The sequence below is a fragment of the Macrotis lagotis genome, chromosome X, assembly GCF_037893015.1.
Source record: "Macrotis lagotis isolate mMagLag1 chromosome X, bilby.v1.9.chrom.fasta, whole genome shotgun sequence".
Classification (NCBI taxonomy): Eukaryota; Metazoa; Chordata; class Mammalia; order Peramelemorphia; family Peramelidae; genus Macrotis; species Macrotis lagotis.
The window spans coordinates 478,490,581-478,515,281 of record NC_133666.1 but is presented as its reverse complement, the minus strand read 5'-3'; the positions used below and the strand labels follow the sequence as shown (position 1 = coordinate 478,515,281).

Genomic DNA, 24,701 nt, shown 5'->3' with positions numbered 1-24,701 from the left:
TGTCACCTCTATTTGCTGTAAAATCTCACTTAGTTTACTATATTTTCCATAGTTATTTTGCTTGCTCCATTCTCCCCTTTTACTTCATCTCTTCATTTACTTCTGCTACAATATCAGATTTATCTCATTTTTTTCTGTCAATTATTGGCTGACCATCTTAGAACTTTTACGCCTCTTTTCAAATGGTTTTATTGACCTTTCATTTTGTTTAAATTTAAAGTTCTTGCCAGTGTTTGACTGTAGATTGATATTCAAAAGCTAATGTGAATAGACATAAAATATTCTTAAACACTTAAACAAATGAAAATTTGCTCTTACTTGTGGCTGAATCTGGAAACTATATACATTGTTATGAACCATTATAATTAAAATAATTCATATTATATCTGGAGGCATAGGAAAATATAAAAAGCTTGAGAAATGAGCTGTAATGCATTAATTAGTATCTTCATCTAGTAATATGCTAGATATGCCATGCATGCTAAATAATTCTGTCATAAGATTTCCATTATTTATTGATTTTAATTGTGATGCGGAAAACAATACTTAAAATAATATTAGAATTGCCCTTTGAAAAACATAACATCCTTGGATAAGAGCAACGGTTGTGGTCTTCATGAAAAACTATGTCATAGCCTAATTTTAATCTTCTGGAGCAAAGATTTTTATTGTTGTTTTAAAAAGTAACACCATACCATTATGTAACTTTTAATTCCTACATGAATGACAGTTGATGACATGGAAGACATCCTATTCCATTTTCAAAAGAGAAAAGGCAGGGTGGCATTTGGAAATATGACAACTTCTGAATCCTCACCCCCTTATGCCTCAATTTAAGCCTTTGTCAATAACTAAGGCCGTTCTGGGCCTTATTTTATATCATGCAGATTTTATATCATACAGTATCACACAAACAATGAATGAATATCCCTACATCTCTTCCTTCTCTTCCCCCACTCTTTCCCTCTTTTCCACTCCAATGGCAACACAACTCAAGAAGATTATTGTTTCTGTTACATTCTTTTCATGGATAATTGCATATTACAAAACTGAAAATATTAAAGCTTTTTATTTTTTAAAGCAGCTATCATGTCTCAAACGACTGTTTGCCCAATTCTTTCTTACTTAAGTCTGATTAGGTCAGAGGATGCATAGCCAGAAAAAGTATTTAATAATCCCCACTAAAAATAGCTTGCATGAACAACACTAGAAAGAAAAAAAAATTCAGTTTACTAAAACCACTGTGAAGCAGCTGAGGCTATAAATTATAATTTGGCCATTGCTTTCTCATGCTGTACTTTCCTTGATTTCTGAACAGAAATGATTTAGTAAAGAAACTGCCAGAAGGCATAAATAGACTGTACAAAACCTTCTCTTAAGCAACTTTTCTGACTGCTCTAAAATGATCATTTGTTTCACTGGCTAATCTCTAAATAAGAGGGCATGTCCTTTTCACTTGCAAAGTTCGCTCCCACAAGATGAATTACCACCTCATCACCTCCCTTACTGGCCAATAAGTACTTTATTCCCTGGTGGGGACTTCTGTGAAGAAAAGAAAAAAAAATCTGCTTGGGCCTTGCTTGCTGGAGCTGTCTGCATCTTAATTCCAGTCTCTGAATGAACATCAGAGGCCCTTATGATATTTTACACAAAAGTCCCAGTGTTCCTAGCTTTACTCAGAGCACCCAAAATAGCACTCAGAAAGCAGTGACATACTGTCAGGATCAGGAACTAAAAGCACAAGTGTATGTAACTAGAAGGGAACTGTGACTTCTGAAGCTTGCTGAGTAGACTGTGAAGTCAAAAGAACTCTTTCCCTCCCTTCACCAAATGTTTAATTTTACTTTTATACTTCCAATCTCTGCAAGCCTCCCAGGGCTGACAAGCTGTACAGGTAAGTTCTTTATAACTTTGCTATTCTGTATTATTTGAAATTCTTGTGTTAGAAAACTTACCTAAAACTACTTCAAGGAATGTTTAGAGGTTATACTCCTAAAACACAATAAACTCAAAATTCATGAAGACTTCAAAGTTATTCAAAATGTATTGAGTTAAAGTGTTCTCAATGATGAGAGCTACCTTGACTATTTCTAACTGTTCTTTCAGAGGACCATGGGAAATTGAATTTGCAACTAATTAATTTTTAATTAATTTAGTAATCATTTATCTTAAAATTTTGCTTAAAATTTTTTAATTCCCCTATTCTCCTCCTCTATCTTCCAAGATTATTTATGATAGAATATATGTTCCTCTTTATTACAAGAAGTGAAAAATTATGGGAAGTTCCACATTAGAATTAGAAAGAATATTTATGTATGTTGTATCCTTTTAAAAATTATGCTACTGCTTACTGAAGTTTTCCTTAAAATTTTGAATAATAAAGTATATACTTAAATATAATTAATTATCTGATATGAAAAGGATAAAATGTAATTTAACCAGTACTCTATAGGTTCATATATAAAGAGATTATGCTAATTAATTTTGTTTTTTTAATTGTCTCACCTATTGCCAAAGTTTTTAATCATTAACTTTTTTTATTTAACTTATTTCTCAGATGTTTATATGTAATTCACAAATACTATTATCAATCAAGGTATAATCCAGATAGTCTCTAAAACATTATTTTTTTGAATATTAATATCAGGAAAACAAATAAATGAAAGTAATTCTCTGAAAAGTACAAATTGCATAGTGCTTTTAACACTAAATTAATATCAATCAAACCTATGTAGTATGAATTTAATCTCACTAAGATCTCTCATGTTAGGAAGATTCAAAATTACTCCATAATATAAAGAAAGAGAGATCTATAGAATAATAGTCTTCTCCTTGGAAATAGGTTATAGCAAAAATGAATCCTGTGCAAATGTGTTTCAATTAAAATATATCTAGGGGAAAATTATTCAATGAAATCATACAAACATCTGTTAAGCAACTTTTTTGTATAGTTTATTATTATACACTCACAGAAATAATACTTTGAAGAATATATTTACTTGAATTTGATGAGAAAATGAAATAGAATACTTGTAATATCAATTGATAAAGAATTATTTTAGTATAGCCACCAAAATTTATTTTTAACTTCAGTGCTTTTTGATGAAGTAGAATCACTGGATTTGGAGTTGTTCAAGTCTTTCCTTGACTATTTATTAACTGTATAACTTTGAGAAAGTTAATGAAATTCCATATACATTAAGGCCTCATTTACAAAATAAGAATAACAATATCTGTACTTCTTAGTAGATCATATAATCCCAGACTTTCAGCATGGAAAAAGACCTCAGAAATTTAATTCAACCTAATTCAATTAAAAGATAAAATAAGATGATATATGGAAAGATTTTTGTAAACCACCAACACTGTATACACAATAACAATTAATTTTAACAAAATCTAAATTGACTACTGTTCTCCATAGCAGAATAATCCAGGACAAAATTACGTTAAAATTCTCCTTTGTAGCCATATCATATCTAAATTATTGTTTTGGTTTCAAGGATAATAGCAAAACAAATTTTGAGCTAGAAAGAAGTTAGATTTTCTTCATCTTCTTGTCTTTTCTTCTTTTTCTTTTCTTTGTTCTTCAGTAACTAATGATGAAAATGAGACACAGAAATTAATGTGGTTTGTATATGAAAGAACTAAGATAATACACTGTACCAGGATGGTTAGTTGCCCATTGAAAAAAAATCTAATTTTCTATCTTCTTTTTGTCATTTGAGGCTATGAAAATATAATTTCAATTCAGTTATTATTAGAATATTCTATTTTGACAAGTAGAATTGTATAGTGAATAGAAAACAGTCTTCAGTGACAGGAAGTCCTGAAATTCAAGTTTCTTACTGCCTATGTAAGCTTGTGTAAGTCATAATTTCTCAGTTCTTTAGACATCTCTCTAAGACTACAAAGACACAGACAGATATTGACTTTCATTGGTAGAGTCAATTTCTTCACCCAAGAGCTCCTTATATTATAGAAATCCTAGGTCTAATATCTATTTTCTAATATTTAGAAAATGTTTGCAAAATTCTGAAAAAGTTATACTTTTTATATTTGTATATTTTATTTGTATTGCATACTATTTATGCATACATAACAGTATTTTGTTTGCTTCCCTTTTTATATCCATTTTCCTCTTATTCCATATTTTCTCAATTAGCCTCCCTTGAGAACAGGATTCCTCTTTTACCTAATGTATCAGCAAATAAATAATTTTTGGATTTATCAACACAAATTATTTCCAAGAATTAATAAGATTGTAGAACTACTTTTTTTTAGGTTTCTATTCAAGGCAATGAATGGTGTTAAGTGGCTTGCCCAAGGCCACACAACTAGGTAATTATTATGTGTCTGAGGCTGGATTTGAAGTCAGATACTCCTGCCTCCAGAGCTAGTGCTCTATCCACTGCACCACCTAGCCACCCCTGTAGAACTACTTTTAAGGAACTAATAAAAATTTGAAATTCATGACTGAATTATTGGAAGCATAAAGATGATTCTAGCTTCTAACTTCCTTACGGTTCTTTTCAAGTATACTTGGAAGACATGTATTTAGAGATTCAGAGAAAGAAAAAAATGGGGGCTCTGTATTAAGAAGCTTACATTCTAAAGAGAGAGAGAGCACATATACAGAAATAGGGAGATATTTCAAAAATGTAGAGTAGATGGATGATACTTTTAGAGAATTAATAGAAATGCTTATATTTAAATGTCTTCATTGTTTGCAAATTTAATAAACAGCATTCACCTTGGAGATTATTTTGGGTATTTTTATCTGTGATATTTTGAATTAGTCATTAATTCTCTGAACCATAAGGAATGCATTTTATTGATTGAGTGATTGATTTTAGGCTTATAAGTGGAACAGTGGATGAGAATGTGAGACTCAAGTTAGGAAGATTTGAGTTCAAATTAAGCTGCAATAAAAGTTAACTCTATTTGTAAAAAAGCAGATTATCCTAACTCTTATATCACAGGGTATTTTTTTTTTGTTAGCAGTATTGACAAAATATTGTAATCACCCTGGACTTGTTCTTCCCCTGAAATTTTGCTCTCCCTTGCCTGTTATTTTTTTCCAAATTAGAAATGGGACTTCAAGGGTAGGAAAGGAAGTCAGACAATGTTATGGGCCCTTTGTGACTTAAGTAACGTCAAGCATCCTGACCCTTTGAAATTCTGGGAAACCCAGAGAAAGATGCTATTCTAGACCCCAGGAATGGAAATTCTCTAACTTCCCCAAACTATTCCAAGGATAGATCCAATAAAAGCAATTGGAAGAGCTTCAGATGAAGATATGTAACAGAAATATCATTTCAAAACATTACTGATGAATGTCATTATTTTTGACAATGTCTTGCTCTCTCCCATGCTGGAATTCTTTTATTTCTAAGCTAAAACTTCACCAACAAGTAGCCCATGGAGGACAGTTTGAGAACATGGTCATCAAGAAGGAAAAAAAAAAAGTATCCTTCTTCTTTGCAATAATTTATTAAGATCCACGAGACTAGAAATTGTCTGTCTAATCCATGTGGGTATTAGGGATTGCTGAATTTAAATGACCCATCTGATAGAGATCTGCTTTAGACAAAGAATAGGTTGCAGTTCCTAATTTGGCAGTGTCTCTGTTTCCTCTTCTTCAATGTGAGTGGGTTAAAATAAAATAATCAACAAATAGTGCTTAATTTCATCATATCTTCCAGGCATTTTGCTAGTGACCAAAAACTGATAAAAATGAATGTCTCTTCTTCAAGGAGATTATATTCTAGTGCATGAAACAGCATGCAGATAGAAAAAAATCAAATATTGAAATTACATATTATCTTGTTAATTTAAATATTTCCTCTAATAATTCAGATTTCATTCCTACTTGCTCTCACTAATTCTTATCCAAAAGGAAGTACACTGCAGGGTATAAAAGGCATTCCTTATTCAATGAATAAGAGGCATTCTTCATTTAGTGAATAAGAGCCATTCTTCATTTTCTCATAATATTCACATTTTCTCTTTTTAATATGACTATTTTCCCCTGACTTTAACTTTCCTATGTGTCATCTTCTTTTCTTTCCTTCTCCTGGCCTGCTTTCTGATTGTTGTTAAGATATTTGATACCAGGCTCTCTGTGTGTATGTTGGTATTCAACACTAATTTTGCTACTTTGATTTGAAGGCAGTTCAGGAGATTGTTACTCACTTTATCCCCTTCTTTATGCTTGTATACTCTTTGTCTTGAATATACAATTTATGAAAAATATTAAGTTATTTGCCCTTATATTCCTTTTTGCTCCCTTTTCTTTAATTATCTTAGAACTATGTGATGGAACAAAACTCTTTAGGGCCCTATATGTTGTTTTAATTCTTTTTTTACCAATAAAATATTTGTGTTCAAATATATTTTCTTTTTCTGCCCACCACATTGAAATGCATGCATTTCATCATTCTTCCTTTCCCTTGCCTTCTCTTGCCTTTCTTTCCTTGCATTCATTCCTTCCCTTCCCTTCCCTTGCATGACGTGCAACAAATTAGCTCTTAATAACCAAATGTTTTTAACTTTCTAAATTTCCCTTGACTCATATTTGTATTTAAAGGTTTCTCCTCAATTCTGCTTTTATTTTTCATTAAGAATACTTTAAATTATTCTAAGGTATTTAAAATGCAATTTTATTGGGTAAAATATTACTTGTTCAACTGTAGCTTTTGAATTTTTGAGTAATATAACCCAATATATTTATCCTTTCCTTTATCACAGTTGCAACATAGATTTCTGTAAATATGACTATGAATCCTTAGTATTTGAACAATTTCTTCAAAATATTCATTCTAGAGATTTTAGTAGGAGATAGGTCCATTCTTTCTATTTTTTTTAAGGTTTTTGCAAGGCAAATGGGGTTAAGTGGCTTGTTCAAGGCCGCACAGATAGGTAATTATCAAGCGTCTGAGATCACATTTGAACCCAGGTACTCCTGACTCCAGGGCTGGTGCTTTATCCACTGTGCCACCTAGCCACTCCCATTCTTTCTATTTTCCATTGACTTTAAGTTCCTGTTTCATCTGTAACCCTTACTTTTATGATTCTTACAGTTTTATATTGGTTACAATTTTCAGAGTATGATGAATCTTGAATGTTCTTTTCTTGTTCTCCTTTCAAGGTCATTTCTTTTATTTAAAGAAACAATGCCTATAATGATTTTCATTTTTTTATAATTTTTCTTTTACTCTCAGATCTAATTTTATTAAACATTCTATTTCTCCCAATTACATGTATAAACAATTTTAACATTAATTTTTAAAACTTTGAGTTCCAAATTCTCTTCCTTGTTGCCTCCCTGCCCTACTCCCATTGAGAAAGGTAGCATTTCCCTTTAGATTATATGTGTAGTCTATCAAAACAATTCCATAAAATTTATGGCAAGAAAATAATTTAAAAATTCAAGAAAAAATATTTTAGGTTTTTTGCAAGGTTTAGTGGCTTGCCCAAGGTCACACTGCACCACCTAGCCGCCCCAAGAAAATTTTCTGAAAAAATATACTTCAGTTTGGGAAAGGATAGCATTTTTCATCATAAGCCCTTCAGACTTATCTTAAGAAGAGCCAAGTCATTCACAACTAATCAGTTTACAATATATATGTTACTTTGTACGCAGTAAATTTCACTTTGCTGCAGCTCATAAGCCTTTCTAGTTTTTTTTTTTTATTCTGAACATTTTGCTCATCAATATTTTCTGGTCTTCCTAGAATAAACAGGAAAACCTACTAGACAAATTCTAAAAGAGCTGTAACACTTTCATCACATCATTTCTTATTTCAGAATAACATACCACAATTTGTTCAGTCACTTCCCAATTGATGGATATTCCTTCAATTTCTAATTCCCTGTCACCAGAAAAGAGATGCTATAAATGTGCTTCCACATGTAGGTCTTTTTCCCTTTTGTTTTATTTATTTTGGATAGAGAATAGATATTGCTAGGTCAAGGGGTTTGCATAGTTTAACAATCCTTGGGAACTAGTTCCAAATTTATCTGCTGCATTGCTGATTCAGTTCACAACTCCACCAATAGTACACTAATTCCTCATTTTCCACATACCCCCGCTTCAAAATTTCTCATGTTCTTTTTCTGTAATGTTGGTCAATCTAACAGTAATAATAAAAATAATAATAGTGAAAGACATTTGGACATGGCCAAAATGTAGTATTTTTTTGTTATGCATGTTTATCACAAGTACTTTTTTTCCTTTTTTTCCACTCCTTTCATTCCCTTAAAATGGTGTGTGGAGAGGAGAGAAAGTAAATGCATATTATTGTGCAATTGATAACCGGTCAAGGAATATGAACAGACAGTTTTCAAATTAAGAAATTAAAGCTATATATAAGCATATGAAAAAAAAGTTCTAAATTACTACTGAGTAGAGATATACAAATTAAAACAACAATGACCTACCATCTCATACCCAAATGAGAAAAAGGGAAGATGATCAATATTGGGGAGGTTGGGGACACTAATACACAGCTGGTTGAGTTGTGAATAGCTCCGATATTTCTGGAAAGCAATATGGAACTATGCCCAAAGAGCAGTTAAACTGTTCATATCCTTTGACCCAACAATTCCAATTCTATATCCAGAAAAATAGTAAAAAAATGAAAAATTCCTACATGTTCCAAAATAGCAATAGCAGCCTTTTTTGTAGAGGCAAAGAATTAGAAATTCTGGGGGGGGGGTGCCATCAATTGAGGAATTGCTAAATAAACTATGGTACATGAATACTATGGAATATTATTGTTCTTTAAAAAAAAACAATATGTGGCCAGACTCAAGAGAAGCATAAAATGTCTTAAGGGATCTGATGCTGTGTAAAAGGAATAGAGCCAAGAGAACAATTTAGACATCAACATTAGGAGATGTACAACCTTGATGGAATCAACCCCTCTCGGCAGTTCAGAGAGTTAAGACAATGGTATTTGACAGATTATGGACTATGTTCTCCCCAGCCAGAGGAAGAAAAACATAACAAAACACAGGGAAAAAACCACCCCTACTGAATGTGATGAACACTTTATAAAAATTATCTCTTATGTATCTTTTCCCCTTAATCCTGATTCCTTATGCCCCAGATTAACTAATTTGTAAATATGTTTAACAAAATATGTATGTAAAATGCTAACCTGACTGTTCCCAACTGAGGGAAAGGGGGTGTAAGGGAGGGTGGAGGGAAACTTTATAACTTGGAAATATATGTGTACAAATGGATATAAAAAAAAAGAAAAGAAATGAACAATTGAGGCAAAAATTAGAGAGATAACTTCTTAAGACTATGTTGAATATATATTCAGGAAAAAATTATTTCTGCTATGACCTCAACATATACTTTTAAAAATGGTTTCTTAGTGTTGTTCATTTGAATAAAACTTTAGTTTATTAATTCTGGGTTTATATAATCCAGAAAAATTTCCCCTGTAGGCTGCCTTTCTTGGAAACTACTCATATAAACTCACTCAAAGAATACATAAATCATGGAAATGGAGGGTACCAATAATTTTTTCTGCTCTCAAAGAGGATTATATCTAAATTATAAGGATTGTTCACTGTCTATGGTATCCTTTAAAATCTCTAGTGGGGAACCAACAAACCCTCTTTGATAAAGGAATAATACTTTGAAAATCCAAAGGCCAACATATTACTGAGTTAGGAAGTCTAAAATGGATAGTTGGGAAGGTACAACAGCAAGTCCCTGTTTGTATTTTGAACAGACAAGAGTGTTGTTTGTCACAAAACAAATACTTCTTGACAGAGCTTGAGATTGTTTCTGAAATAGTAAAGCAAAATATTACCCTTTTCCCTCAGAGTTTGATAAAAAGTAAATGGGTTCCAACATCACTTTTCAGTTGGATATCAATCCTCTCCTTCAAACTAAGACTTTTGTCTTTGGGGAGATAAAAGCTGTTGATTTCTCTTTCTTTTATTTATTGTGTATGTCTCATTCAATGTGTATAGTATATGACAGCTACAAAGAAAAAAAAATTACATCTTTTCCTCAAACTGAGAAGTTAATAAGAACAGTTTACATTAGTCAGAAAATCTACTTGCATTCTCCTTCAAAAGTTTTGTGTATCTAATTTACTAGATAAATTAACATATTATTGGAGTAAAAGGATTATTATGAAGAAATTAATCTATGTAATATAAAATATATGCATTTGGAAAGACATCTAAGGTAAACCAATAGCTACTTATATTCATATAAATGTGTTTAATTTTTAATAATGTCAACAAAATGGTTTATCCCTGTCTAAATCATAGTGTTCTATTTTACACACATACACACACACACGCAGGAAAAAAAACACATATTTGTTCTGTCTTCTTGCAAAAATTTTCCTATTAATAAAAAGGAAAAAGTGATTTTTACTTTTATAAAGTTGTTTAGAGCAAATATTTTTAATCATATTTCTGTTTCAGAGAATACAATAAAAAATGTTAAAGTATAGGCAGATGTGAATACAAGTGACGCACTGTTACCTGAACAAATATAGAATAATAACACCAATCTATATAACATATTTTCATGCCATCTAAATCATGTCATCTCTTAAATTAGACACATGATTTTTTTTTGTTCTTATGTATATTTTATTTCTTACAATACAATTTAGGGATATCATGCTAGGCAGTATGACTGCCTTTCTTGACAGCAAAATCAAATTCCAGGACATCATAAGTATTTTTTGCTGGTTTTTTTAAGGTTTTTCTTTTTCAAGGCAATAGGGTTAAGTGGCTTGCCCAAGGCCACACAGCTAGGTAATTATTAAGTTTATGAGGCCAGATTTGAACTCAGATACTCCTGACTCCAGGGCCAGTACTCTATCCACTGCCACCTAACTCACCCTTAGATTTCTCATAATCCATTTGAAACACAAATAAACAACCATTGAAATACTTTGTAAACCTGTCTAAAATTTTCATCACCTAACCTGGTTTATAGATTATATAAATTTGTTCTCTGCTACTCTCTCTCTCTCTCTCTCTCTCTCTCTCTCTGCATGTGTATTTGTATGTGATGGACCCTTTCATGGAAGACTGGTAAAACTGTATTACCCTTTCCCAGAATAATGTTTTTAAAGAAGAAAATAAAATCCATAAGGTACTACAGAAAATCAAATATAATAGCTATATATGTATGCACGTGTATATAGACAAACAAATGTACATACACATTAAAACAAAAAATAAATTTTTGCCAACTCTATGTAAATTCCCTATGTATTTATAATTTAAGATATGACTCATATTTCTAATATTTCAAGAGTTAGTAAGCAAGGTTTTATTTTACCTAACAAGTGTAGCCTTCAATCAAATCCTGTCAAGAACTTTCTTTTTTTTTTTTTTCCCAAAGCAAATGGGGTTAAGTGGCTTCCTCAAGGCCACATAGCTAGGTAATTATTAAGTGTCTGAGACAGGATTTGAACCCAGGTACTCCTGACTCCAGGGCCAGTGCTTTATCCACTGCGCCACCTAGCTGCCCCTGTCAAGAATTTTCAAATGGTTTTTACACAAGAAATAAATTTGTTTGTGCATAGAAATTTAATCAATCACAAACCTTTGATCAGTGATTCCTCCGGTTATCACAAAATGAAAAAAATAGTAATATTTCAAAATTTACATGGATATTTTTAAGAGATATACTTAAATGCAAGTAAAAGGTACTAAGAGAACATATACATTGTTTTTTTACTTTTTTCATTTTAAAGAAAGATTTGAAAGTAACAAATTTCCTTTTGCAACTTTTTTCTCTGTCACAAAAGTTAGCTGCTAAAATATATAAAATATAAATATTTATTAGCTTCTATTTCAACCTCTTCCACAAATATTTTATGAACAATTTTCCAAGAAATAGAAGTATATTTTTAATGTTTTGATTTCTTAGTTACTCCTGACATTTATGGTATTAATTTATTAATTTTCAAATGCACTAAGGATAATATAGAAAACTTTTTAATCAGACATCATTGAAGAACCATAGTGTTCTGCACTAAATAACTCTTATCAGGATTGGATGAGTAAAAACCAACAAATAAAAAACAAATCAAAACTTCAGAGTTTATGAGATCATGGGGACAAAATAGTAACAAAAGAAATGAAGAACAAACAAGTGTTAAAACTCTTTAATAGTGACTTTAATAAGTGGGAATGTTGGAGTATAAGCTAAAATCAAGATAGACATGTGAAGTATGAAATAGGTATAGAATAATGAGAAAATTCTAGGACAGGGAAATATTTTTGTTTGCTTTTATAGCAAAAGACATTTGACAGTCAAATCAGTCCATAAGTGTTTATAAGCTTAAATTTTGAGATGGGGTATATGTGCTAAAATCATGTTTAAAATGACATTATAAAACAATATGTTTTTTGTTCTTGAAGAAATCCAATACATCAAGGCAGAGCTTTGCAAAGTTATCAGTCTTACTCTCTCCTCCAGAACCATCAAGAGTTCAGTGAGAAAAAAAGTCAAGATGCCTGGAGATGACCCAGGGAGAAGTAAATGTCTTTGGGTTCCATTCAATGAATAAGTGTCTCATAATTTTTCAGGAAAAAGTGTCTGCTATTTGCACTCCTAGGCTATCAAAACATAAACAATAAGTCAGAGGTTTGGGCTGGGCCTATTATTGACCATTCAATGAAACCCACAATGGTTTGTGCTTAAAGGAGCATACAAATAGTTTCATTTAAAACACAAAGACTTTTTAAAAGCCTGTATAGGATAAAAGTAAATTATCTTACTTTTTTGATAGAAAATATGGAAGGAAGAGAAAGAGAAAGAGAAAAAGAAGTAGAAGAGTTTACACTCTTCTAGAGTGAGAAAGAGGGGGAGAAGGAAAAGAAGAGGAAGGGAAAGAAGAGGAGGATGAAGCAAAAAGGAAGAAATGACAGGGAAAAATGGATGGGGAAGGGGAAGGGAGAAAGAATGAGGCATTTTCCAACTTCTCTTTATGTTGGCAGTTTGTTTCTTCAGGGGCGACTTGTTACTGTTGCCCTAGGATGAAATTTGGGGAATTTCATGGGGAATTCACAGAATCTTCTGAACCTAAAGTGCAAAAGTAAAAATGAGAAAATCAAATATTAAGACTTTCAATTAATAGACATGTGATAGAGAAACCTAATCAGTCAAACATCTTATAGAGGGATACGAATTCGTTAAGAGATGTGACCATAATGCGAAGACTTCACAGTTGTAAATAGTGCTGTCACATAGAGTCAAATAGAAAGAGGGAAAAAAGGGCTGATAAAGTGGTGAAACTTTCCTAAATACATTTCTATGATGATAGGAATGAAGGTTGTATTTGAGGAGTGATTAACACTGATAAGGTATGAGGTAGAGTCTACTGTGCATGAGTTACATTTACTGTGCTTGTCCCAAGGACAAGTATATATGACCAAGGTTAGTCAAATGGCCACCTACAGTTAAGTACAAAGTGGCTTAGGATGAAAGACATAGGAATAGATGTAGGGAGCCTATTGCTAAGTGGGATTTACAAAATCAATACAGAATGGAGAGTACTTCAACAATAATGAAAAATTGCAAAAGTTGTCTCCAATACAAACAAAAATTACAATGTTTCTCTGTGCCCAGTGTTCCTCTGCCTCACTAGTACTCTCAAATAATATGGAAAAAACCCAGTTAATATAAAGTCTTTTCCTATTAATCTAATTAACTCCTTGCCAAAGCTGTACACAACATTTATGAAAGAAATAAGCATAAAAATAGCAAGTAAGAAATAGTGTGTTGTTTTAATTTGCATGTGAACTGAATTTGAGTGAGACTGAGTTTCACAAACTTGTCAGCTTCACTTTCTCCTTCAGAATCACTAGAGTTCAGTGGCAAACAAAAATAAAAAAATGATAATAATACTACGAAGAAAGATCAATTATAGGGCCATTTGGAATAAGTTGAGTATCTCAAATGAGATCTCGTCAATTCTTATAAAATAACTGAGCTTAGGGTAATATCTTTATATAGGATATATGAAGAAGACAGAAGAATTCAGACTCCAACTAAACTCTTCTACTTGCTGTTCCTAATTCTCTTCCCTTCCCCTCAAAAAGTTTTATGCCTCATATTTTACACAAGCTATACCTTCTGACTGGGCTGCTCATTCTCTCATTATCTTACCTCTTATTATTCCTAATTTGCTTGCATACCCAAATCAAATTCCATCTCTTTTTAGAAGTCTTTAGTGATTTTCTAAATTGTTATACTATCACACAAATCACATTCTATATTCATTTATTTATATTTGATAATATAATTATCTATGGATCTTATATTTCTTCCATAAAAATAAGCTTCTTGATGTCAAGGGATATCTTTCTTCCATATATGGATTGCTTAACATCTAACACAAAGGCTAATACATATTAATTATATAATACAAACTTATTAATTGGCTAATTATGTTCAATGTCAAATGAGGGTTTTTGTGACATTTATGTATCATATATGTGTACATTCTGTATAGTTTTCTACTGCATGAGCCTTTAATAGAAGTTTAATTAAGAAAGAGATATTAGTATAGGAACTGAGATAACTAAGTTCCTGAAAGTCAGTTATGAAAATCATAATTAGATTTCAAATCTCTCCTAGAATTCATTTCTTTCACAGTGTCACAGAATGATGCCAGTGTTTGACTAAAATTAAACTTTATAATAATTTAATTAGATCTCTTTATTTTAAACATCATAAAACTGATTTTTTTTAGGTTTTAAGTGATTCCCTTCCCTTGTCCTCCATTTCTACCTCACAAAATCATTTAGTGGCAGGTTAATTTTGAGATTATGATAGAATAACAAAGAATGTATGTCAACTAGACAATTTGAATAATGGCAGTGGAAGGCAGATAAGATGACAATACTAAAATATAATTCAAGCGAAAAATATATCTGATCTTATATTGAGGAAGTATAGAAAAAGATGTCAGTGTTTTTTCCCTTTAAGCTCTCCATATCACATATCTGAATTCAGAAGCAATGACTATAACTTCTTTTTTTTTAGGTTTTGGTTTTTGCAAGGCAAATAGGGTTAAGTGGCTTTCCCAAGTCCACACAGCTAGGTTATTAAATGTCTGGGGTCAGATTTGAACTCAGATACTCTGGACTCCAGGGCCAGAGTCCTCACTGACTATATGCACCATCTAACCACCCCACAATGGCTATAACTTCATATATATATATATATATATATATATATATATATATATATATATGTATATATATATGTACACATATGTGTATGTATATATATATATATATATATATATATATAGACTCAAAAATATTAGATAAGGCTATTTTAAATCTATTCTACAGATAATGAAAATGTCCAACTCTGAAAGAAAAACATAAAATGGAATAAATATTTATTGACCTATTATATACTGTGATCCGCTGGAGGAGAAAATGGCAAACTATTACAGTATTTTAGACAAAAAAATCCATGAAGAGCACAAAATGATGAAAGAAAGGAAATCAAACTATAAACTGCTCTAGTCAGAAGGTGTCCAATTCATTACTGGGGAACAATGGAGAACTATAAGTAGGTCCAGGATTAATAAAGCAGCAAGACCAAAGCCAAAAGGAAGTTCCCTTTCAGATATGACTGGCAATGAAAGGAAAATATGAATTTGTAAAGATAATTGTATAAGATGTGGTGTTAGATGTGGCCAAACAGAATATGGAAATATTAAACATCAACATTTTATGTGCACCTGATACTTAGAGAGGCAGAAATAAATGAATTGACTACATTTACTACTGTGGAAAAGAATCTCTTCGAAGAAATGGGGTAATCTTCATAGTCAATAAAAGAATAACAAATGTAGCACTGGTCTATAAACTCAGAAATAAAAGAATGATATTCACATCTAAGACAAACCATTCAATATTAGAATAATACAAGCTTATAATTCAATCACTGATGATTAAGAAACTAAAGTTCTTTTAAAATCTACAATATCTAGAAATGATTTTTAAAAACTACATATAAGAATGACCTAAATAACATGCTTTTTAAAAGTGCAATTGAGTTTACAAATAGATTGAAGGAATTAGATCTGATAGAAAGAATGCCTAAGAACTTATGGGCAGAGATTTGCAATATTGTACAAGAGACACTAACAAAAAATCAACAAGAAAATTTCCTCAAGTAAATTAGAGAAATAAAGGGAATGCAAAAATGGACAGACACTTATTTATTACCTAACTGTGTGACATTGGGCAAGCCACTTAAACCCATTGCCTTGCAAAAACCTAAAAGAAAACAAAGTGACAATAAAATAGGTGAAAATGAGAATGGAGAATATTACATGCAAGGAGGTTAGAAATGCCTAGAGTAACAAGGCCTTGTTATTAGAGAAGCAGAAGGTATCACTGAATTGCAGTTTGTAGGGCACATTGTAAAATGTAAGTTGGAGTAGTAGGAGGAAGTCATGTTATAAAGAGCTTAGAATTGCTGAAGATTTTGTATTGGAAATAGAAGAACATAGAGAGTCACTAGACTTTACTTAGTGAAGGAAATTGGGGGACTGACAGGATAGGATTTGTGCTTTAGATAAATAAATTTAGTGACAGAAAGAAGAATGGATTTGAGTGGAAAGAGACTTGAGGCAGGCAGATCCATTATCAGGTGATACAACAATTCAGGCAATAAGTGATTAAGACCTGTACCCAGGGTGATTAATGTATTGGGGAGAGATAAGGGCATATTTAAGAGTTGTTCCAAAGTTGAAATAGACACATCTTAGCATTTTATTGAAAATGGAAGAATGAGAAACAGTGAGATGAAGAATGATTCATTGAATACAATAAATTACTAATATAAAAGTTGTTAGCAAAATGGTAATATAGCTGGCATTAAACTTGACCTCCTGCTTCTCTACCTCCTTAGTATTTTTTCCTTCATACTATACTAGAACCCTTAGATTGTCAATTCTTGCATGAAATAGCCAATTATGAAGCACAACCTGTTTAAATTATAAATTGCAAAATACTATTGACATATTATGATCCATTTCCCTTTATTAGATTCAGCAATATTTTATGTAGAATTATATTGATGAACCAAAAATGTTCTAAACATTTTAGATAAGATGGGATGCCAAAAAAATTAATTGTACTTCACTTTTCCCTGAAATGCAATATTTATTTTCAATTAAAGATGAGTTTCCACATGTAATCACAAGTGAAAATGAACTTATAGGCTATATGACTTTTCCCAGATGGTAGCTTATTTCTGAGAATGCAGTTATGTGAATAAAATGTCAAACTTTATTCTCAAAAAAATAATCCCAATATTTAGAGATGAAACTCAATATTTAAAATAGTCCTAAATTCAGTTTGATCTGAGAAGTAAAATGTGTTTGTGAATGGTTTGTGTACTTAGATCCTACTGTACACATACTTATTGTATAATTTACATTTATTTAAAGATATGTGTCCGTGTGTATGTATGTATATATATTTATAGTAGAGAATTAAAGCAATAATCTATTTCACGTCAAATAAGTAGTTTCATAATGAGCAAGATAGTGAAGACTAACTTTTCATTAGGTCATATTATTTAAGTTAATATATTTCGGGGGTGGCTAGGTGGCACAGTGGATAAAGCACTGGCTCTGCAGTCAGGAGTACCTGGGTTCAAATCCGGGGTCAGACACTTAATAATTACCTACCTGTGTGGCCTTGGGCAAGCCACTTAACCCCATTTGCCTTGCAAAAAATCCTAAAAAAAAGTTAATATATTTCTCATCTTTTCATTCAATGCCTCTCCACAGATACTCTAATGTTTCAGTCAAGTTGGACATTGTTCCATTGCCTCTCTATGCCCTCTCTCTCATCTGTGTCTGTAGAAATTCTGTCAAATGTTTATGAATTAATTCCAATTTTGTCTCTATAATAAAATACCTCTCTTCATCTCAAACTAGATATGATTAGTTGCTTCTATGAATTCTCATTTTTTGTAATGCTGTTGTTTAGTTTATTATATCATGTATTTTATGTAAACTCATTCTTAGTTTTACAAGCCACCATGACTGTGTCTGAAGACATATTATGTGTTCAATTCCTCTACCAAAGAGAACTTGTGATCTATTGTTCACCTTTGTAAGAAGAATATATAACTTATAATCTTCAAGAATTTTGAAAGTTTAGAGGTTATATGACTTGTTAATGTTCACACAGTAAGTAACATTGGCATAATTTAAGTTTAGATATTTTAGAATACATGTTTAGAAATTTGTTCATCATTTGATGCTTGTCACATTTGGAATAACCAGAATAATTTAATGTTTATAGATTAACAATTAGTGCTTTGAGCAACAATGGTCTTCTTTCCCAATATTTTAAAATTTATTAGCCTTTAATGACTTCTACTAGGTGTCCTTAGTTAAATTTTAGGTTATTGAAAGCATGAACTTTATTTTTATATTTGTATCCCTGAAACTTAGAACAGAGTTTGAAAAAATGGTAAGCATATAGTAAATGGTTGCTAACTGATTGATTAAGTTTTCCTTTTTTAATTTCATTTCCTATATCAGAGTCTTCCCAAATATTTCTCAATGTTTCACATTCATAATTTTCTCATGACACTGTAATATTTCATTATCCTTGTAACTTGTAGTTCATATATTCTTTAGAGATACTTATCCAGCTACCGCTCTCAATGTCTAATTGGGTTTTCCAAATGAAAGCAAACTGCACCTCACCTTCAGTACTTTAAGGACAGCTATTAGAGTTTGAAGAATGTCTTCCTAATATCATTATCTTGAGTAACCATTTCCATTGTATTCTCTCATATATGAATAGTGAGATGCAATGAAAATCTCTTCTAAATCATTGATTCTAACTTAATATCATTTAACTCATCATCATCCAAGCTTTTTAAAATGATTTTACTAAGAAGATGTGATAAGAATGGAAGTACAAACACATTTTCTCAAACATAATTCACATTCTCTTCTTTACTATCTTGGTTACTGAGTAGATTGACATGAAATTCCAAGCATTTGCTACAAATCCTTCAACCCATAGAGTTTTTCAGGTGAAAAATAAGAGTTGCCCCACAAAACAGCATCTTGACTTCTGGGTACAATTCACTGCTGTATTGAATCCTGCTAATCACTTCCTGATGTAAAGCTGGTAGCAAATTCTTCATATGACTACTAACCTTTTGAAGAGTGCAAAATGAAAGCTATCTCCAGTATTCCTTCATCTACATACAAGAATGAATTATCAAAACAGATAGAACAACAGCAGAAATATGTTCTCATGACATTATTTAACTTGTCCTTCATTAAAGAAGAAGATAAAAAAAGGACATCAGTATGTTTGAGACAAATTTTGGTGTGTCCAAATATGCCTGATCACTCCTATACAAGCTCAGAATACTCTACCATAGTTCAGGCACAAATAGCAGCTGGGGTACTTTCTCTAGATGTACACATGTCATGTTTTCTTTGAGTTGCTTCAATTCCACCTTCCTTATAGAAGGCAGCATCCTCACTGATGAGGGCATGTCATGTTGGGTGGTTCTATGCCATCTTCTCCCATGCTGTACAATCAAATCTAAAGTTCTTAAGGGAGACCTTCAGGGTATCCTGGTATTGCTTTTTCTGACTACCTTGTCAGTGCTTACCCTGAGGAAATTCTCCACAAAACAGTCTTTTTGGTATTCTAACAGCATGCCTAATCCCATGTTGTGCTCTCTGTAGTAATGTTGGAATATTTGACAGCATAGATCGAGAAAAGACCTCAGTTTCCAGTATCTTCTTCTGCCACATGATCTTCAGAATCTCCCTAAAACAATTTAAATGGAGAAAATTCAATTTCTTGGCATGGCCCTGGTAGACTATTTAGATTTCACAGGCATACAGCAATGAGATCATCACAAGGTATCTGCAGACCTTCAGTTTGGTAGTAATGCCTCTTCTCTCTCAAACTTTCTTTTGTAACCTCCCAAATACTGAACTTATTTTGGCAATATGTATGTCAACCTCACTGTCAATGTGTACCTCCTTGGAAAGAACACTGCCAAGGCAAGTGAACTTGTCCACCAAGCTTAATACTTTCCATTTGCTTTAATTGATGATTGCACATATGGATGGTGTGGTGCTGGCTGATGGAGCACCTGTATTTTCTTGGTGTTAATTGTTAGGCCAAAATTAGCATAAGCAGCAGAGGATCAATTCATACTTTGTTGAATCTCAGCTTAAGAGGTTGCATTTGAATGCACAATCATCTGCAAATAGAAGGTCCTTCATGAACTTAGGTCTTTCACTTGGCTTGCAACCCTTTCAAGTTGAACAATTTACTATCAGTGCTGCAGCTGACTTTGATGCTGTGTTCGTCCTCAGTGAAAGCATTCAATAACTTGGCTGAAAATAACATGCTAAAAAGTATGGGATCAAAAACACATCCTTTGTTCACTCCACTGGTGGTGGGCACATTTGAGAGCATTGTCTATTAACCAGAATCCGGACAAGTACATCATCAATGAAATTGATATACAATAGTGATGTACTTCTCTGGGCAATCAAATTTAGACATAGTTTTTCATAACTTCTCATGACTGACAGTATCAACAGTTTTGGTCAAATCTACGAACATCATATACAGACCTATGCTCTGTTCCTGGCATTTTTTCCTGGCGATGTCTGTCAACAAACAACATATCAACTGTTTTTCTATCCTTTCTTGGGGGGGTGACCATCTTTTCAGGTGAAAGAGCAGTCTATTAAGAAGGACTTTGGAAAAATCTTACCAGCAATTACCAAAAGAGAAGCATCCCCTACGATTATCAGAGAAACGTATATTACCTTACCTTTTATAGAGTGGAAAATGAATTGTCCTTGAATTCCTGGGAGATAACATCTTCATGCCATATTTCAGTCAACTTTTGGATGAGCAATGGACCTCCCATATTGTATACCTCTGTTGGAATAGAATCAGCAGCAGGTGTATTTCTACTTGAAAGGAGTCTAATGGCCTTCAAAACCTTTTCTTCAGTTGGGATATGATTGACTTCAACTTAAGGCAACCAGTTAATGTTATCTGTATTGATTGATGATGGTCTGTTAAGAACACTATGAAAATGTTTAGTCCATCTCTTTAGTATCAAGTCCCTATCATTAATTAAATGGTTCTATCAACATGGAGCAGTTGAGATGCACCGTGTTCTTTGCCCAATAAATACCCTCCAGGGCATCATAAAACCACTCTGGATAACAATGAGCTATAATAAATTATTGGTTCTTTCCCTAACTGGAAGTTCACATCAGTTGTGGCCTCCTCATTTGGAATCTGTAAGGGAGGAAAGACAGTGAGTAGTTCCTACATGTAGAAGTCTTTTTCATGGATATCCAGTTCTGGCTCAACTCAAATAAAAAAAACTCCTTCAGTTTTTGGATCAGAAACAGTCATAGATTATGTGTATGTATGATCAAAAAGAGAGGTTGGAGCTATCCATTATGCACACCTAGAACCAAGTTTAACAAACAGGCAAGTGTATGATCCCAGAACTGAATCTTCCTAGCTAGACCACTCCTCAAATTCAAATTTTTCATTCATTTTGCAATTATTTCAATTATTTTGCAATTTTTTTTACCAATTATATGCTCCAAAAAAGTGCTGCTTTAAATATTTTTATACCACATTTTTCCATTTTTCTTTGATCTTCTTGATATTTGTGCTTAAATGTATTATTACTTGTAATATATATATATATATATATGTATATATATATATATATATATACATATATATATATATACATATATATACATATATATGGCAAAAGTGCTGACTTTTCAGAAACATAGTGCCGAATTAGTCTAAACCATACACCTCATTTTCAATTTCTCAAGAATCAGGTGAGCATGAGAACCCAGATCTCTGGCTAGAAAAATTGTGTCACCTTAAACTTATAAGATGTAAACAAAGACAGACCCTTCTGGGAAAGCTTAGGTACACCTCCCTTCTACTCAGGCAATCAAGTTTGACCAGTTGTTGTAAGGGTTGGCAGAAAAGAGGAAGGGGAATAGGTTGTGGGTTTTGTAGTTTTTAACCTTGCTTCAGCTTCTGTAATTTGTCTTTTCCTGCTCTCTCTCTCTCTCATGGAGAGTTGGGAGCTGCCCTGCTTCTTCTTTTTTTTTTTTTTTAGGTTTTTGCAAGGCAAATAGGGTTCAGTGGCTTGCCCATGGCCACACAGCTAGATAATTATTAAGTGTCTGAGACCGGATTTGAACCCAGGTACTCCTGACTCCAAGGCCAGTGCTTTATCCCCTATGCCACCTAGCTGCCCCAAAGAATGGTTTTTTATAGGTTTTTGCAAGGCAAACAGGGTTAAGTGGATTGCCCCAAGACCACACAGCTAGGTAATTAAGTGTCTGAGACTGGATTTGAACCCAGGCATTCCTGACTCCAGGGCCGGTGCTTTATCCACTACGCCACCTAGCCGCCCCGCTGCCCTGCTTCTTGCAAGAACTGAATTAAATTTTAAACTCTTTGCTGCCATTTTGAGAGGACTCCCAATAGATATATAGATATCAAATGAAACTATTTCTTGCTCTGGGCATAAAATGCCAAATCCAAATCTTAATTTCCATCTCTATGCCTTTCCAGACATTTTCCTCTGTCAACAGTGCAATGTTATCTGATTTTCAGCTCTAGAATCTTAGATTCCTTTAAATCACAGCTCAAACACCCTTTCTATGGGAGATCCTGATTCTTCCATTGTTAGTACCCTCTCTCTGATTATAAATTTGTGTATATATGTGTGTCTTTATGTGTTTGTGTGTGTGTATTCAAATATGCATATATTTGGTTGTTATTGATTTATATATATTATTTCCTCTACAATAGAATTTTGTTTCTTTTGAACCAGAGGCTCTCTTGTATTTGGTTTTGCATTCCTGTACCTCTTATGAGTTCTGACACATAGGCATTAAGAACATTTATGAATAGAAAGGGACTACCCAAAGAGGAGTACTTTTTTTCTTCCCTGTTTTGAAAGATTGTATTTGGTTCCTGGAACTAAGTTATAGGCAAGGAATCAATAAGTTGAAATCTATCCAGAGAGTGAATAGGATAGTAGCAGGACTCAATTTCATGTGATATGAGTCACAATGAAAGAACTATAAGTATATACCAATGAGAAAAAAAGGAATTGAGAAAAACAAAAGATCTGACTTCAAGTATCTGAAGAACTGTTACTTCAAAGATAAGTAGTTCTTCTATTTGACCTAAGTAGTTGGAATTTGGTACAATTATTTGAAACACTAAAAAAGGAAATTTATTGTGTGTGGGAGTGGGTGAAGCTGTTGAATACTTTTATCTTTGATCAATGGTGGGCTATACCTTGGGGTGAGGTAATCACTCTCCCTATTCATAAGCTCAAGTGGTTTGGCTGCTCCCACCTTAGCCTGTAATTGTTCTGGGAAGAGGCTTCAGCTAAAATGAAGGTATGGACTCTGAGTTCCTCTGACCAGAGGGGCACAGGGATCCTTGTATGAAGCTCTCATGCACAGGAACTCTCCCTCTAGCCCTGCCTGCAAGCCAAGGATGGTCAGCAAACAACCAATGCCTCCGTTCCTTAGTTGGCCCACACCCCTCTCTCCCTGCCCCAAGCTGAGCAGGCTTTAGCCCTCTTGCTGATTAAGCCAGTCCAGTTCTCAACTCCTCAGGCTCCCAGGCTCTGGTCCTGCCACTAATCAGGCTAATTTGAAGCTAATCCAGGCTCCCATGATCCCCACAGAGTCTGCCCTCTGTGCCTGCACTCACCCATGATCTCAGAGGACAAATCCTGGGGTAGATAATCTTCTCCCTGTTTTTTTCTCCTGGATTTTGTAGATCATATTTATGTTAAGAGCTTTGATTCATGTTATATATGAAGGAAGATATGGAGACTTTAGGACTGTGCCTATCTCCTCTCCACCATCTTGGCCGGAATGAAAAGTTTTTTAATTGAATTCTATTTTTTAGAGAAAGAGCAAAGACTAAGCACCTTAGTCTTCAGGGAAACCTAGAGGGATAAAAGTCCTTATTAACATTTTTGGCAGCAACTATTTGGTCCAGAAGATGGGAAGATCAAAATTGGATGTCCAGAAAGAACAATCCATGTCAGGAAAAAGTTGAAAATTTTATTCACCTTAAAGGTTAGAACATGTCTTCCTTGCAAAAAGTCAATGAGACAAATATATCCATTTTATATATAAAGACTCTGAGAAACATAGAGGTAAAATTATTTGCCTGGTATCACAAGGTTGACCAACACCAGAGTCAAATTTCTACTAGACCTATCCTAATTCCTAAATTTTCTAAGTCACCATACACAGCCAAAGTCCAAAAACTTTAGGAATAAATGTATAAATGCAAAAAAGGAGAAAGATATGAGAAAGTTAACTACTCTGAATCTTAGTCAAAGACTAGAAAGCAAGGTTCAGAATATACAGCAACAGGCTAGCATTAATTTGTCCTTACACTAAGCCATTAATAACTGTTATTTCTAGTGTTACTTGTAATAAAATGAATATCAGGAAAAAGATATAATTAGAACCAAATAATTTGTTGGTTAAAAAAAAGTTAAAATAGAGAGAAATAGTACTTCATGGATCTATCTTGTTTCAAAAATTATCATTTGTGTGTGTGTGTGTGTGTGT

The 24,701-nt window shown here is 32.8% G+C and overlaps 1 protein-coding gene and 1 non-coding gene across 4 annotated transcripts in view; one reads left to right on the top strand and one right to left on the bottom strand.

Moving 5' to 3' along the window:
• Positions 1–1,548: 1,548 nt before the first annotated feature.
• The window catches only part of CDH19 (cadherin 19), a 135,458-nt gene continuing 112,305 nt past the window's right edge, over positions 1,549–24,701 (top strand). For 2 of the 3 annotated variants that reach the window (XM_074199403.1, XM_074199401.1), the window contains exon 1: positions 1,807–1,894. Coding sequence is in view for 1 of the 3 variants with exons in the window: in XM_074199402.1 (XP_074055503.1) it covers positions 1,831–1,894 (64 nt within the window). In the remaining 2 variants the exon portion in view is untranslated. Of the gene's footprint in view, positions 1,895–24,701 lie in introns of all 3 variants that reach the window. The other variant, XM_074199402.1, reaches the window with a different exon arrangement.
• Positions 7,723–7,785, bottom strand: LOC141503794 (U7 small nuclear RNA). Its single transcript, XR_012473100.1, has one exon. It is a non-coding gene; the product is annotated as a U7 small nuclear RNA (small nuclear RNA).